General features: G+C 48.8%; 1 protein-coding gene across 1 annotated transcript in view; it reads left to right on the top strand.

Moving 5' to 3' along the window:
• LOC121273341 (integrin alpha-5-like) overlaps positions 1 to 17,580 on the top strand; it is a 627,886-nt gene that overhangs the window by 564,750 nt on the left and 45,556 nt on the right. Inside the window, exons 14-18 of the mRNA XM_041180492.1 lie at positions 4,504 to 4,549; positions 4,914 to 5,021; positions 10,910 to 10,965; positions 12,429 to 12,583; positions 13,058 to 13,195. Coding sequence (XP_041036426.1) covers positions 4,504 to 4,549; positions 4,914 to 5,021; positions 10,910 to 10,965; positions 12,429 to 12,583; positions 13,058 to 13,195 — 503 coding nt within the window. The remainder of the gene's footprint in view (positions 1 to 4,503; positions 4,550 to 4,913; positions 5,022 to 10,909; positions 10,966 to 12,428; positions 12,584 to 13,057; positions 13,196 to 17,580) is intronic.

Here is a 17,580-nt window from a genome sequence, read left to right as displayed (position 1 = left end):
ACACCTTCACAATTCTTGGCAGTCTGAGTTAATACCTTTAACCAGCCCCTCACACTCTGTTTTGTAGCCAGTTTTCCTACACATTCTGCCACCTGTCCTGACTCCACGTGCCCTGGTCTCAGTCATGAGTCTACAAAAATCCAAATATATTTACTACGTTGCCCTTGTCTACCCTTTCTGACACATATTACAAGAATTTGATAATTCTATAAGGTTGGCCAAACATGACCTTCCATTTTGGAATCCATGCTGACTGCTCTTTATTGTATTTTCAGTTCTGAATTAATCTTAATCTTTGATTAAGTTTCCATTACCGTTCCTGCCACTGACGTCGTTACTTGAGCTATAACTCTCTGAGCTTGATTTATCTCCCTTTTTTTTATATAGGTATCACATTAACTGTCCACAAGACTTCAGGCACTATTCATATGATCATAAGTAATAGAAGCAGGAGTAGGCCATTCGGCCCCTCAAACCGGTTCCATCATTCAACAAGATCATGGCTGATCTGATTGTGGCCTCCACTCCATATTCCTGCTTGCTCCCCTCCCCACCCATCTCCCTTAACCCTTGACTCCCTTGTAAATCAAAAATCTGTCTCACTCAGCCTTGAGTATGACCAATGACCCAGCCTCCACCACTCCCTGGGCAGGGGAATTCCACAGACTAACAAATTCCCCTCTCAATGGGAGATCCCTTATTTTTAAACTGTGTCTCTTCCCCCACCACATCCTCACCCAGATCTAGTCTCTCCCACAAGGGAAAACATCCTCTCAACATCCACCCTGTCTAGCCCCCTCAGGATCTTATGTTTCAATAAGATCACCTCTCATTCTTCTGAACTCCAATGGATACAGGCCCAACCTGTCCAAACAGTCCTCATAAGACAAACCCTTCATCCCAGGAATCAGCCGAGTGACCCTTCTCTGAACTGCTTCCAATACAATTCTATCCTGTCTTAAGGAGGCCAAAACTGTACGCACTAATCTATATAAGGTCTCACCAATGCCCTATTCCATTTTCTATATTTTTTGCATACATATAACAATTCCAATTCCTCCAATTAAATATTGGACAGACTGAAGCCGTTGTTTTCAGTCCCTGCTCCAAACTTTGTTCCCTAGCTACTGACTCCATCCCTCTCCCTGGCAACAGTCCGAGACGAAGCCAGTCTGTTCCCAACCTTGATGTCGCATTTAATCCCAAAGTGAGCTTCTAGCCACATGTTCTGGCCGTCACTAAGATGGCCTATTTCCACCTCCATAATATTGTCTGACTTCACCCCTGTCTCAGCTCATCTGCTGCTGAAACTGTCATCCATGTCTTTGTTACCTCCAGACCGGACTATTCCAACCCAATCCTGGCTGCTCTCCCACATTCTACCCTTCATAAACTTGAGGTTATCCAAAACTCTGCTGCCTGTGTCCTAACTCACACCAAGTCTCGTTCCCCTATCACCCCTGTGCTCACTGACCTACACTGGCTCCCGCTCAAGCAACACATTGACTTTAAAATTCTCCTCCTTGTTTTCAAATCCCTCCATGACCTCACCCCTCCCTATCTCTGTAATCTCCTCCAGTCCCACACTCCTCTGAGATCTCTACACCCCTCTAATTCCGGCCTCTTGTCCATTCCCGATTTTAATCGCTCCACCATCGTCGGCCGTGCCTTCAGCTGCCTGGGCCCCAAGCTCTGGAATTCCCTCCCTATCCCACTCCACCTCTCTACCTCACTGTCCTCCTTTAAGACCCTCCTTAAAACCGACCTCTTTGACCAAGCGTTGGGTCACCTGATCTAATATCGCCCTTCTGGGGCTCAGTGTCACGTTTTGTTTTATAATCGCTCCTGGAAAGCACTTTAGGATGTTTTATGATGTTAAAGATGCTATATAAAGATACGTTGTTGTATATGGAATGACACATCTGCTATCTTTTCTCTAACTAGTTTCAATATGAGCAAATGCAATTCACCTGGAGTAGGAGTTTTATCCTCACTCAGCTTTATTAGCTTATCAATTATATCCCCTCTTTCTATCTGAAATGTCTTTCTATCCTTTCTTGATCCCTTCTTCTAATGTAGTTTCCATGTTGTTAATCTCCTTCATACCAAGGCAAAGTATTTGATATTTCTGCCATTTTGCTGTTGTTTCTTGTACAGTCAATGCATGTATTGGCCCTAACTCGATGCTGATTTTTCATTCTTTATTTGTGCCTGTAGAATACTGTCCTATTCGCTGGTGATATAATTTAGTTGGGAAGTAGTCCATGCTGATTGAAGTTCTGTCCCAGCTCTGTACTGAGTCACCCAGGCTCTGCTGGGGAAGGGGTCAAGGGGCTACGATTGGTCTTGAGGTGTTCGGGGCTTACAGAGGGAAGCGAATATTCTGTTGTTGCTGCTCCAAATCGCGATCCAGAGGCTGTTGTGGAGAGCGTGAGAAGGAGGGAGAGGAGGCAATTCGAGAGCATGGATGGCTGAAGGGGCAGCCACCCATGGTGGGGGTGAAGTGGTGGCGAGGGGGCACGTGATGAGGCAGAAAACTTTTGAAAGAGTTAAAAGTGTAGGGCGTGGGAAGCGAACCAGAACAAAAGTAGAATAGTGGAGTTGCATGAAGGTTACAGTGTCAGACGAGCTGAGTCAGAGGATGCACAATTGCTGGCATGTCCCAGCACCTCCCCAGACGTATTGAAAGGCACGAGGCAGTGCAGACTAGACTGGGACTCTTACAGAATAGGACAAGTTGGCACTTGCTCTGTAAAATGCTCGTGACGATGGCAGGTTGGGTTCATTAACGCCGAGTGTCCATGCCTGAAAGATTTGCATTTTATACTGCAGTGCAGGGACTGCAGACTAAACAGAATGCTTTAGCTCTGAAGTATCATGGGAAATAAAGTAAATACAACCCGCCTCAGCCATTTCAAACTTTGAATTCAGTTCAAATAAAAGCCAAAAGAGTAGATGGAATAAAATTCAGGTCCCAATTATCATGTCTGTGAAGCTGTCAGATTGTCATAGTAGCCTTTCACACTCTGGGTGGTACAGTGGGTTATCACACTGTCCTTTCACACTCTGGGTGGTACAGTGGGTTATCACACTGTCCTTTCACACTCTGGGTGGTACAGTGGGTTATCACACTGTCCTTTCGCACTCTGGGTGGTACGGTGGGTTATCACACTGTCCTTTCACACTCTGGGACTGGGTGGTACAGTGGGTTATCACACTGTCCTTTCACACTCTGGGACTGGGTGGTACAGAGGGTTATCGCACTGTCATTTCACACTCTGGGTGGTACAGTGGGTTATCACACTGTCCTTTCACACTCTGGGACTGGGTGGTACAGTGGGTTATCACACTGTCATTTCACACTCTGGGACTGGATGGTACAGTGGGTTATCACACTGTCTTTTCACACTCTGGGACTGGGTGGTACAGTGGGTTATCACACTGTCCTTTCACATTCTGGGACTGGGTGGTACAGTGGGTTATCACACTGTCCTTTCACACTATGGGACTGGGTGGTACAGTGGGTTATCACACTGTCCTTTCACACTCTGGAACTGGGTGGTACAGTGGGTTATCACACTGTCCTTTCACAATCTGGGACAGGGTGGTACAGTGGGTTATCACACTGTCCTTTCACACTCTGGGACTGGGTGGTACAGTGGGTTATCACGCTGTCCTTTCACATTCTGGGACTGGGTGGTACAGTGGGTTATCACACTGTCTTTTCACACTCTGGGACTGGGTGGTACAGTGGGTTATCACACTGTCCTTTCACACTCTGGGAATGGGTGGTACAGTGGGTTATCACACTGTCCTTTCACACTCTGGGACTGGATGGTACAGTGGGTTATCACACTGTCCTTTCACACTCTGGGACTGGGTGGTACAGTGGGTTATCACACTGTCCTTTCACACTATGGGACTGGGTGGTACAGTGGGTTATCACACTGTCCTTTCACACTATGGGACTGGGTGGTACAGTGGGTTATCACACTGTCCTTTCACACTCTGGGACAGGGTGGTACAGTGGGTTATCACACTGTCCTTTCACACTCTGGGACTGGGTGGTACAGTGGGTTATCACACTGTCCTTTCACATTCTGGGACTGGGTGGTACAGTGGGTTATCACACTGTCCTTTCAAACTCTGAGACTGTGTGGTACAGTGGGTTATCACACTGTCCTTTCACACTCTGGGACTGGGTGGTACAGTGGGTTATTACACTGTCCTTTCACACTCTGGGACAGGGTGGTACAGTGGGTTATCACACTGTCCTTTCACACTCTGGGACTGGGTGGTACAGTGGGTTATCACACTGTCCTTTCACACTCTGGGACTGGGTGGTACAGTGGGTTATCACACTGTCCTTTCACACTCTGATTGGGTCATACAGTGGGTTATCACACTGTCCTTTCACACTCTGGGACTGGGGGAGGGAGGGGTGGGGTAAGTGTGATAATATTGGTGCATTACTTGTTGTTAAATTTGTGTCTTTTTTTCCAGATGTGATTGTGGGGGCGTTTGGTGTTGATCAAGCTGTGGTTTACAGGTAGGAATATGCAAACGACACATTTTAGCTCCAGAGCTTTTGAGCTATAAGGCTTTTTGTGACTACTATTTTTGACGCCATTCGTTTGCCCTGAGCTCCTCAAATCCCCGAACTGTCAGAGACCATCGCCGCCATTCACTAGCGATGACCTCCTGCCCTGCCACTTGCTTTCCAGTCAGGGTAGGGCAGGAGACTAGGCCTCCAAAATTTAAATGAAGGCTGGGAGGTCAAAACCCATCCAGGCCTCTGCTTGTGAGTTTAATTGCACGCACACACACACGCAACAATCTCTTGAGGTTTAAGTGCTGGCTTCTGTCCCCAGAGCAACTGTCCCAGTAACTGACCCTCTGTTTCTTGGCTCTAGGGCCAGGCCGATTGTCCGGGCAAGTGCCTCCTTGAAGGTGAACCCTCCAGTCTTCAACCCAGAGGAGAAGGGGTGCACAATAAATGGCACTGACATCCAGGTCACATGGTACGTATGGTATTTCAGCCAATCACGGTTGTCTCTCATTGGCTGCACTGATTGGAGCATCCAAGATGTGCAAGCAGATATACAAATGCACTGTGGTTTTTTTGGACAGACTTATTCTGTACCTCACTTCATCAAAGCGTGCACTCAAAAAGTATAAATATTCTCGAGCAGAACGTCTTTTCTTAGCGCTTATGCATTTTAGGCAATTTCTGTGGCCACCTCCTCTCCCCACAGATCGCAAGCGAGCGCTTACTGAAAGGGCCTGTAAGTTACTGAAAGTTATCGTGTGGGCGAGCGTAGAGACGGTCAGAGCATCTTCACCTGTCTCTTGGATGAGTTGTTAAGCTGAAGCCCTGTCAGTCCTCAAGAGGTGAACTTAAAAGATCCCATTGCACCATTTCGAGAAAGAGCAGGGGATTTCTCCTTGAGGTGCTGGCCAAAGTTTAGCCCTCAGTCAACATCACTCAAAAAGAAAATTAACTGGTGGATTATCCCATGCCAAATTGTGGGATCATGCTTTGCACAAATTGGCTGTTGCACGTATTACATTGCAATAGTGACTACACTTGTTTTTTTTTTAAAAAAAACATACTTCATTAGCTGTAAAGTACTCTGGGTTACTCCAGCGGCCATGAAAGGTGCTATATAAATGCAAGATTTTAATTACCCCACCACCCCCACCGCCACTCTTTTTTTTAACCCACTGCTTTCCAGTCAGCTTATCCAAGAGATTGAGTGAAGCTACTGATCAGCACATGGACCTGTCACCTTGGTCCAGACTTGAACTTGGGTTCAAAAGCAGAAAAGGTTCCGGATTGGTGATCCCAGGCCACAAATGACCAGGGAAGAACATTGAAGCCGCTTCAAGGACCGATATGTTTCTGGTGAGAGTAGGAGATTGGAGAACAAGCTGAGAAGGGAGAGTCCATGATACCTCGGCTGAGCGAGGAGCTCGTTGGTTCTCAGGAACACGCCTTGTGCTGAAATATTCCCTTCAATAGCGGACGTCACATGGACTGTGATCCCTAATCCCCCTGCCACGATTTGGACAAGTCTGTGATCGGTCCCTGGCTTCCTGTTGTATGGAGATGGCAAATGTTGCTGCTGTTCACCTTGTCTGAAAGGAGATGGGGAAGAATGCTTGAGTTGTGCAACCCCACTGGCTGAATCTGTGGAAAGTGCGCTGGGAGAGAGTGTCTCCGTTCTGGTGTGACTAGAAATGAACTCCTTATCTGCTGCATTGTAGAATAGGGGGCTGGATTTTAAAGGTCACCGTGGTTACCAACCCCCACCCCCCTCCTGCCCCGCTAAAATGTTGGCAGGGTGCCCGCCCAGAGAAAGAGCGGCTGCCCCGCAGTCACTGAACGGCCAGTTGGTAGCTTGTAAACTGGAGGAGCCATTCCCGTCCCCTCGGGGACAGGAAGTCCCGCCTCCGGGAGCTGCTGGCCAATCGGATGGGGCCCTGGCAGCGCCAGGCGGGAGTGGTGGCCACTGCTGGGACTACAGGCAAGTCCCCATTGGAGATCCCCCTCGGGGCTGGAGTCAGGCTGGCCGGGGAGGAGGTGGGGGACCTGGTTTGAGAGGCTGAGGGGTTTGGGGGACGTAAACGGGGAGAAGTGTGATGTTGGCATGAGGGGGGGTGGGGGTGGGTACAAGTCCCTCTGATGGGCACGGGTGCCCTGCACTGCAAAAGAGATCTTTTTCTGCCCTACACAACCCCCACCACCTTGCCCGACACCAGCATGGGCAACTAGAGCTGCCAGGCTTTCCATGTAGCATACGCCTCCCCTCATTGCGGCTAAAATTGGGGCGGGCGAGGCTGTTCAGTGGCCTTCAGTTGGCTACTTAAGGGCCTCAGTAGGCCCAAGGGTTGGCAGGCCTTCATCAAGTGTATTTAAGAGCGAGATAGATAGGTTCTTGATTGATAAGGGGGTCAAAGGTTACGGGGAGAAGGTGGGAGAATGGGGTTGAGAAACTTATCAGCCATGATTGAATGGCAGAGCAGACTCGATGGGCTGAATGGCCTCATTTCTGGTCCGATGTCTTATGGTCTACTCCCTGTAAAATTTGAATACTGAATGGGGGGGGTGGGGTAATGGGCAGGTAGGGGGCGAGGAGCCCACAGGCTGGATTTTACAAGCCCCCCCTCTCTCCGCACCCCCCCTCCCCAACCTTCAGCAGTAGTGGCGGGTGGGGGGGGGTAGTGGTGGGGGTTAAAAAGCAGCCCATGGAGTTTGAATTCAATTCCAAAATGAATCGGGATCTGTTCACTCTGCAATTGAGACTGTTTAGCTGAGGAATTTGACCTTGTGATGCCTGTTGTTTTGGCAGTGACAGGCCATTGAACCTGCCAATATGGCGGGCAGGCTGCTCCCGTTCATGACCTTTGCCCTTGTCGGATGGGCTAGAATTAGGGGGCGCAGTTTAAAAAGTAGGGGTCTTCCATTTAAGACTGAGATGAGGAGAAATTTTTTTCTGTGGGTCAGAGAGCAACGGAGGCAGTGTCAATGAACATTTTTAAGGCAGAGGTGGATAGATTCTTGACTAACAAAGGGGTGAAAGGTTATCGGGGGTGAGGCGGAATGTGGGGCTGAGGTTGCAATCGGATCAACCATGATCTTATTGAATGGCGGAGCAGGCTCGAGGTGCTGAATGGCCACCTGCTCCCTATTCACACGGGATCAGGTGTAATAGCTGCTGAACACTTGCTTTTGGACATATTCCTGGGTCGCTGAAAGCCTCCATTCTCACAGCAGCGAAGGAGCCAATTCTTGCCTTTCTGTTGGCTCGGAGCCTGAGTGAGCACAGAGCAGCAGGAGCTGAGATCCAATGTCTCTCTTTACAGGCAAAACATCTCTGCCTAGTGACTGCACAGAGAACAGCGTATTCTGCTGTCAAAGGCTGACATTTGCCAAAAATGGATTGTCAGCAATTCCCCCCGCGCTGGCCCCCTCTGTTGGCCCTCGCATCACCTCTTGTGTGTTCCACTCACTGCTGGAGCCCCACTGAGTCTGTACTTTGCTGTCAGTACAGTACAGGAACCTCTCTCTCTCTCTCTGTGTGCCTCCACTATTGCATTGTGAGTGGACAGGGGTTGCAGAAGGAAGTGATAGTTGGTGGAACCGCTACCTGGCTGCTGGGTTTTCCCCCCACAGGCCCCTGGGTCTCGTCCAGATTGGCTTGGCTTGCCCTGCCCCTTCCTCGGTGACATGTTCTGCGAGCGTTGGTTGGAGCTGCTCTGAGACAGGCTCTCACCGTGACTGTCAGCCACTTTAACCCCTTCAATTCCCAGCCTGAAAGCCACTCATTTCTCTGTTTAAACCCAAAAGGCAGAACCAAACACAACCAGGATATAGCTCCAACCCCCTACTTTATGTACGACAGCCTTTTTTTCTCTAACCCCATGCCTGCTATTAACTCTCCTTGGAGTGCAAGACCGTGGCCCTCAATACCTCACTGCAGTGGCCATTCTTTGAGGGAGCCCAGGCAATGAGTGTTGGCAGGCTGCTCAACTGTGGGAGGCATCGGGCCTGACCTCTGTTCTGTCCTCGCCTGATGTCGCCACAGACACTGGCTAACTGGGGGCAACTACTGCCCAGGATGAAACCAGGGCTTGACCTTTGATCCTTGTGCTTGGCAGGGCACAGCCACTTGGTGAGACCTGATGAGGCTCCATCTGAGTTGGAAGCAGTTCAGAGGAGGTTTACCAGGCTTATACCTGGAACGAGTGGGGTGTCTTATGAGGAAAGGTTGGACAGACTAGGCTCGAGGGGCTGAATGGCCTACCCCTCCGTGTCCGTGTGACCGTTCACAATCAAATTGCCAGGACCAATGCCAAGAGCTGCTGGTGCCACTTAATCTCTAGAGACAGAGTCACACTCCTCCTGAGCAGCATTTAGATGCAGCTGGCATCAGATGGTTAATGCCACAGAGCTGCTTTTGATAGTCCGCTTGCCACTTAGAATGTTGTGGAATACCACCCTGTTTTCTGCTTCAGTAGAATTTACCCTCTGCACATTGACCTGATTTGAACAGGCCTGTTCAGTGCCAAGCTTCATCCTGGACTCTGTTGACTGAGCAGGTGACCACTTCTGTTTGGGTGAAAATCATTTGGCCCCAATTGACCTCCTCTGTGCAAAACAATGGCGCAAACTGTCTTCCCCTTGAGACTTCGATGCCTCCCTGAACAGGGCAGGAGGGAGGTCAGTGTGAAATCAGGTTGGCAGGCTGGGCCAGGACAGTGAGTGGGGGGTGGAGGGGAGTGGCGCAATTGGACCAGGATAGCAGTGAGGTGGGGTGAGGGTATAGTGGGGGGTATAATTTGCCTTGAGCACTCTAGGTGATTGAAAGTAGGAGTTGTAGAAGTGGAGTATACTGGAATCAGGCCAGGAACCATGCGAGATGTTGGATATTAACTCCTAGTGTGTACAGGAGTGTTTATGAAATGGAGAGATCTGGCTGAGTGTGTGGTTGTTTGAGACAGAGGACTATCTCCTCATGGAACCCAGAATAAAATCACGACTGAAGATCAGGATGTGCTGGAACTCGATGTGGAAATTCCTGAGTTTAATCCATGTCCTCCTTTGGCTAAGGTGTGAGGGCACAGCCCTGGTCTGTCCTCTCAGGGAGACATAACAGATCTTGAGGCACTGTTTTGAAGGAGAGCAGGGGGAGGGTTTGGGTGGGGGTTCTGCCTGGTTTAATAAAAGCAAAATACTGTGGATGCTGGAGACCTGAAGTAAAAAAGAGAGGCCCACCTTTCCGTGCATGGAGTCAGGAGATTTCCCAGCTCAGCAAACCCAGCCTTCAAAAGTGCCTGCCCGCGGGTCAGAATTTCGGGTGACGCCGGAGCGTGTATGTAGGTGTGCACTAGCACCGTGTTTAAATAAACGACACAAACACAAACAGTACTCCAGCCCTCACCACCTCACCCCCCCCACCACCCCACACACTCCCGATGACGCATCCATGTCCCCCACCCAACCACCCATGGCCCCTTATACCCCTACACCAACTTAGTGCCAACTCATGCCAGCCCATGCCCTCCACCCGCCACCCATTTTCCCTACCCCCATCTGTGTCAACTTACTTGGTATCTTTGGACACTCGCTTGACAGTTCCTTGACAGCTTTGACAGTTTGTGCAGAAAAAGTATACAACCGTGTTTATTTTTACCAACCCCAAAAGGGTGCCTTACCTCTCCCACAGGTGCCATGGGACCCTGTCCAAAGGGCTACTTTGATTCTCCAAAGAGGTACCCTGGCTATCCAAACACACGCCGATTTTCAGACCTCGTCTTACCTGTTCTAATCCGAACGCTCCAGGTTCCACTTTCACGTTCTTCCAAAAATTCCACTTCAGTGCATGTGAGTCCCGCCCTGATCCCAGCCCTGCTCTTGCGAAGATGGGAAATGCCGAGTTTGTGGGCGGGATGTAGAACTTCCAGCCACGTCTGGGATTATTGCCATGACGGAGAGCCTCTCCAACATAGTGAAAATCTGGACCAGAAAGTGTCTGGAAAAAAGACTCAACAGGTCTGGCAGCATCTGTGGAGAGAGAAACAGAGTTAATGAAACAAAAGGTTAACTCTGTTTCTCTCTCCACAGATGCTGCCAGACCTGCTGAGTCTTTTTTCCAGACAATTTCTGCTTTTATTTTGAGTTCTCCCCAGTGTTCTGGCCAATATTTATCCTTCAATCATCATCACAAAAACATTACCTGATCATTATCAAATTGCTGTTGGTGGGAGCGTCCTGTGTGCAAATTGCTTGACATTACAATGTTGACTGCACTTCAAAGGTGCTTGGTTGGCTGTAAAGTGCTTTGAAATGTCTGCTGGTCAAGAAAGGTGCTATATAAATGCAACTCTTTTTTTTTCTCTTTCACAGCATCAACGTAAGCTTTTGTCTCAGTGCATCAGGGAAACATGTGCCGGACTGGATTGGTGAGTACGAGAGCTGGGTTATGAGGGTGTGAAGCTATGGTCTGTGTGAGACAGCTCCACAGAGCAAAGCAATCCCAGCTTGAATCATTCCTCCACACAGGCAGAGGAGGCAGTAGGCTACAGACTAGATGCAAGAATTATTCAAATTTCAAAACCGGAGTGAAAACTGAACATCTGTGGTAAAGTGGATGGCATTCTTGTTCAAAACCTAAAACAGAGACCAGAGCACAAAAATCTAGGCAGACACTTCCAGTGCAGTGCTGAGGGAGCGCCGCACTGTGGGAGGGTCAGTACTGAGGGAGTGCTGCACTGTGGGAGTGTCTATACTGAGGGAGCACTGCACTGTCAGAGGGTCAGTGCTGAGGGAGCGCCGCACTGTAGGAGGGTCTACACTGATGGAGCACTGGGCTGTGGGAGGGTCAGTACTGAGGGAGCGCTGCACTGTGGGAGTGTCTATACTGAGGGAGCGCTGCACTGTCAGAGGGTCAGTGCTGAGGGAGCGCCACGCTGTGGGAGTGTCTACACTGATGGAGCACTGCACTGTGGGAGGGTCAGTGCTGAGGGAGCGCCGCACTGTCAGAGGGTCAGTGCTGAGGGAGCGCCACACTGTCGGAGGGTCAGTGCTGAGGGAGTGCTGCACTGTCAGAGGGTCAGTACTGAGGGAGTGCTGCACTGTCGGAGGGTCAGTGCTGAGGGAGCGCCGCACTGTCGGAGGGTCAGTGCTGAGGGAGCGCCGCACTGTGGGAGGGTCTACACTGATGGAGCAGTGCACTGTGGGAGGGTCAGTACTGAGGGAGCACTGCACTGTGGGAGGGTCAGGGCTGAGGGGGCTCCGCACTGTCGGAAGGTCAGTACTGAGAGGGTGCTGCACTGCACCCAATGATGGGTGCGTTCAAAACAGAAACAAGTGCAGAACCAAGTGTCATCCAACCAGGCTCCAGGCATCCGGAGAATATCAGTCTGACGGACCTGTTTTTCGTTGAACCCTAAGTTGCTCCATTTTAAATGTAAATGAATCTTGAGTCCTGGTCCCCGACCTGTCCACAAGAAGGTCAGATATCCATCGGCATGTGACAAACCGCATTTGTACATCAGTGTGGGAAGTGCGTGTGTTTGTAAATGTTTGTTTCAATGTGTGCACGTGTGAGAGGGAGGCCAGGGGTTTGATTTGCTCATTATAAGAGGCCTGTGAGCTTACGTATGGAGCCAGGGTTTTTTGATATTGAGTTCTGAGATGTTGTGGAAGGAAACCTGGCCACAAATATTCCCTGCAGTCACTGGGATCGGTGACGTTTGATTGGCAAAGGTATAAGCCAGCACACAAAGCAGCACTAAATGAGCAACTCTTCTCCCTCTGTCCCCCCACCTCCCTCTGCCCTTCCCCCACCCCCTCCCACCTCCCTCCACCCTCCACTTCCTTCCAGACCCTCACTTCTTCTCTCATCGTTGTTCTCTCTCTGAAGGTTTTAAGGTGGAGTTAGAGTTGGACAGCCTGAAGCAGAAAGGAGCAATAAAGCGAGTGCTGTTTCTCAATTCCCGCCAGCCCTACTTCCAGGACAGTATCGCCATCAACAACGGGCAAGGAGAAATCTGCCAAGATTTGAAGATCTATCTGCGTGTAAGTGCTGGGATCCCATTCAAACTGGTGCCAAGTGGCTCCGTTTACTGATTCTAGGCCCACTTCTCCTCTGGAGTTTTGGGCCTGGCAGAAGGCTTGGTCACTGCTATCCCGATCATTCAGTTAATCTTAATTCCAATTAAGAGAATTTCTCGGACACGGTGCCTCTCCGATCTGAGGTGGAGTACTGCCCCGCAGACGGGTAAATGAGATTCCTTACAAATGCGGTGCATTTTTGGGGGGAGGGGGGGACCTTTTGAACAGTCTCGGGTCCTGCTAACCGGGACCCTTCACAATCAGCTTCTCTGTGGGCAATTCTTTCAAAATGGGAACATTTTCTCTCAAGTCTGGTTAACAATTCATTGCCGTCTCCTTGACCTCTGCACTTTGACCATTTCCACAAGCAAGACAGCACAATGAGCCTTCCCTATTTTGCGTTGAATTTGAAACTCTTGCTGGTTTGTTTCTTGGCAGGAAGAGCACGAATTCCGAGATAAACTCTCACTGATCCAAGTAGCAATGAACTTCAGTCTGGATCCAATGACCCCAGTTGACAATCATGGGCTGCAGCCAATCCTCAGCTATTCAACACGTAACTACTTAGCCCAAGAGGTACGTGCTTTCTGTTCTGTGACACTCAGGTGAGTGGGTTATGAGTTTAAAGTGAGGCGAGACCATCTCTTTACAGTCTTGAAAATATCCGTGTCACTGAAGGAACAAGCCCCGAGCGTTACTTGGGAAGTGATGCTCTGGCGTTCATGTTCCCAGAGAGACCTATTCCAGTGATCGAACTTAATGCTTGCATAAATTGAGTTGGCCACTAGGTTCCCAGTTGTGTGATCCCTAGTTGGGATGGAGGAAATCAGTCAACAGGCTGCAGACTAGAACCAGACATCCACCCGCACCCCCGAGTGTCAACTACAGCCCTTCTGGGCTCAACATCAAGCTCATCCACTTTGGAACAAGGAGGCCAAGGTCATGATCTGTGTTTTTTTTCTATTGTTTTGCTGGGCTGGTCTTGTCTCATTTCTTTCTTTATGCCTTCCTGTTGCATTTAAGTGGTTGCTATGTCACCATTCACACCTCATCTGGGGCACAGCTTGTGTTATAAAAACAGAAAACACTGGAAAAGCTCAGCAGGTCTGGCAGCATCTGTGGAGAGAGAAACAAAGTGAATGTTTTGAGTCCGTGTGACTCTGCTTCAGAGCTAAAGAGGAGTAGAAATGTGATGGATTTTATACTGTTTAAGAGGGGGTAGAGCAGGTGGAGCAAGATGGAAGATCAGGGATAGGTGGGAGCTCAGGAGAGATTGACAAAGATGTCAGGGACACGGGACAAAGGGAGTGTTAATGGTAGTGCTAAAGACTAAAGAAGGTGCTGATAGTGGCATAAAGGGAGTGTTAATGGTAGTGTTAAAGACTAAAGAAGGTGCTGATAGTGGTATAAAAGGAGTGTTAATGGTAGTGTTAAAGACTAAAGAAGGTGCTGATAGTGGTATAAAGGAAGTGTTAATGGTAGTGTTAAAGACTAAAGAAGGTGCTGATAGTGGTATAAAGGAAGTGTTAATGGTAGTGTTAAAGACTAAAGAAGGTGCTGATAGTGGTAGAAAAGGAGTGTTAATGGTAGTGTTAAAGACTAAAGAAGGTGCTGATAGTGGTATAAAGGGAGTGTTAATGGTAGTGTTAAAGACTAAAGAAGGTGCTGATAGTGGTATAAAGGAAGTGTTAATGGTAGTGTTAAAGACTAAAGAAGGTGCTGATAGTGGTATAAAGGGAGTGTTAATGGTAGTGTTAAAGACTAAAGAAGGTGCTGATAGTGGTATAAAGGGAGTGTTAATGGTAGTGTTAAAGACTAAAGAAGGTGCTGATAGTGGTATAAAGGTAAGATAGCAGAATGTGAATAGCAGAACATAGAGATAAGATAACTGATAACTCGTGTTTCTGTATTTTACCTATTACCACTCTTCAGCTGTTGCATCACAAAATCTTTTGTCCTTTAATCTCTCCTGCCCTCCACCCTATCATAGAGAGCTTCCGTTTTGTTCTTCCTGCCCCCTCCCCCCCTCCCCCCTTCATTGGGCTTTAAAAACTCTTTCTTCAGTTCTGATGAAAGGCCATTTCAAACTGAAAAGTGACTCGTAGGACTGCTGAGGGAGTGCAACACTGCCGGAGATGCTGTCTCTCGCTTGAGGTGTTAAACACTGACTGCCTGTTTGGGTGGGTGTAAAAGGCCCCATGGCAGCATTTATTTTGAAGAAGAGGAGCAGGATAGTTGTCTCCGTTGTTCTGGCCAGCATTTATTTCCTCCATCCACATCACACAGATCATCTGTGGTTGCTCGTGGGATCTTGCTGTGCGCAAATTGGTTGCTGCTTTTCTTACACTGCAACAGTGACTACTTTTCAAAAAGTACTTCATTGGCTGTAAATCGCCTTTGGAGACATACGGTAGCCATGAAAACCAGCGAATAAATGCAAGTCCTTTTTGTTCTGTCTATCACTGTGTTCTCACTGAAGTAGAACATTCATTCTGCATTCGGCTAGCCCCCAAATCGTCCTCCAGTTGTGAGAGTGCAGTTAGCCTCTGCCCTATTTCGTCTGCAACAGCTGGCAGAGGGTTTCCTCCCAAACCTCTGCCCACCCTCTCCTGATGCCAGCCATCAGGAGCTGCACAGGACAATCTCGCTCAGTTATTCTATTCTTCTTTTCCCTGTATCTCCAGCGTAGACCTACATCGGCTGCTGGTTAAGCACCGCCCCAAGTTTCAAAGGATCAACTCTGCTTTTTAATCCCTCCATGGCCTCACCCCTCCCTATCTTTGTGATCTCATTTGGAGAGCCGGTGCAGACACGATGTGCCGTTAAAGTTCTGTGATATCTGAGCATCTTTCTCTCTGTGATATCTTACAGCAGCTGCACATTGACCAAACTGACCATGTAAAATAAACTAGGAGCTCATGATTTTCAGAAATATAACATAAAACAATAATAAGTCCAAGGTCTAGAACCCAGGGAATGGGAGCGATTCGAACCGCTCAGAAGTCAGAGGTGAAGCTGACATGCACCACCACCCCCTACACTCCATGGCCTCACCCCTCCCTATCTCTGTAATCTCCTCCAACCCCACAACCCTCCGAGATCTCTGCGCTCCTCCAACTCCGCCCTCTTGTGCAATCCCAATTCTAATCGCTCCACCATTGGCGGCCGTGCCTTCAGCTGCCTGGGCCCCAAGCTCTGGAATTCCCTCCCTATCCCTCTCCACCTCTCTACCTCACTCTCCTCCTTTAAGACCCTCCTTAAAACCGACCTCTTTGATCAAGTTTTTAGTCACCTGCCCTTTATATGGGCCCTAGCTATTCATGATATATATAAATGACTTGGATGAAGGAACCAAATGCAATATTTCCAAAACTGGGCAAGGGTTGAGAGAAGAATGCAAGGAGGCTTCAGGGTGATTTAGACAAGCTGTGTGTGTGGGCAAACACATGGCAGATGCAATATAACATGGATAAATGTGAAGTTATACACTTCGGTGTGAAGAACAGAAAGGCAGAGTATTATTTAAATGGTGTTATATTGGGAAATGTAGATATACAGAGGAACCTGGGTGTCCTTGTACACCAGTCAATGAAAGTAAACAGGCGGGTGCAGCAAGCAGTTAGGAAGGCAAATGGTATGTTGTCCTTCATTGCAAGAGGATTTGAGTTCAGAAGTAGGAATGTCTCACTGCAGTTATACACGGCCTTGGTGAGACCTTACCTGGAGTACTGTGTGCAGTTTTGGTCTCCCTGCCTAAGAAAGGATATACTTGCCATGGAGGGAGTGCAGTGAAGGTTCACTAGGCTGATACTGGGGACGGCAGGACTGTCGTATGAGGAGAGATTGGTCCGACTGGACCTGTATTCACTGGAGTTTAGAAGAATGAGAGGGGATCTGACTGAAATGTATAAAATTCTGACAGGACTAGACAGACTGGATGCAGGGAGGATGTCTCCCCTGGTTGGGGAGTCTAGAACCAGGGGCCACAGTCTCAGGATATGGGGCAGGTCATTTAGGACCGAGATGAGGAAAGATTTCTTCACTCAGAGGGTGGTCAACCTGTGGAATTCTCTACCACACAAGGCTGTGGAGGCCGGGTCACTGAGTATATTCAAGAAAGAAATTGATAAATTTTTGGATATTAAGGGCATCAAGGGGTATGGGAAGAGAAAGTGGGAATATGGCGTTGAGAAAAAGGATGAGCCATGATCATAATGAATGGTGGAGCAGGCTCGAAGGGCCGAATGGCCTACTCCTGCTCCTAGTTTCTATGTTAAGGGCTCGGTGTCCTACTTTATTTTATATTGCTCCTGTGAAGAGCTTTGGGATGTCTTACGACATGTAAGGTGCTACATAAATTCGAATTACTATTGCTGTGGGTGCCTTACCCTCCCCCACTTACGTCTTCCCAATCAATGTTGATGGTAACTCCCTGGCTGGTGGGGAGGGGGTCCACGAATTTGCTGATTCCTCTGAAGCTCTGTGACCTGTGTCAGTGCTGCCGTCGGCTCGGGGGAGCTGTGATGCCGGGAGGGTTTGCTGCACATTTCCTGCAATGGCCTGTTCGTTTGACAGGACTTTGAGAGTCTCTGTGTTGTGTGTGAGGAATCAATGAGGTTCAGTTGCAGCGGGGGCGGGGGGGTCAGAAATCCCATATTTCCTGGTGGTTGGGATTGCAAGTGACCCTGACCCGATAGCAGTGGCCAATAGATGGTTTCAAATCTATCCCGCGCCTCACCATGGCGCTGTCTTGAGTGGCTATGCACACTACAAGCAACAAAAGGCATTTTAAAGTTGGTTAACGTGGATGTTGATGCAATGTGGGCTTTATGTAATTAGTGGGCCTTATCCTCAGGGTGGAGGCTCTGCTTTTACTGAAACCTGATCCAAATTGAGGAGGAACTGTGTAGGGGTTTTGGTTTACGTGCTTTCAAATTCAACACAGCAAATGATTTCTCTTT

Source organism: Carcharodon carcharias, chromosome X (assembly GCF_017639515.1).
Source record: "Carcharodon carcharias isolate sCarCar2 chromosome X, sCarCar2.pri, whole genome shotgun sequence".
Taxonomy (NCBI): domain Eukaryota; kingdom Metazoa; phylum Chordata; class Chondrichthyes; order Lamniformes; family Lamnidae; genus Carcharodon; species Carcharodon carcharias.
The sequence above is the reverse complement of the archived record's forward strand: the minus strand, read 5'-3'. Positions and strand labels throughout refer to the sequence as shown.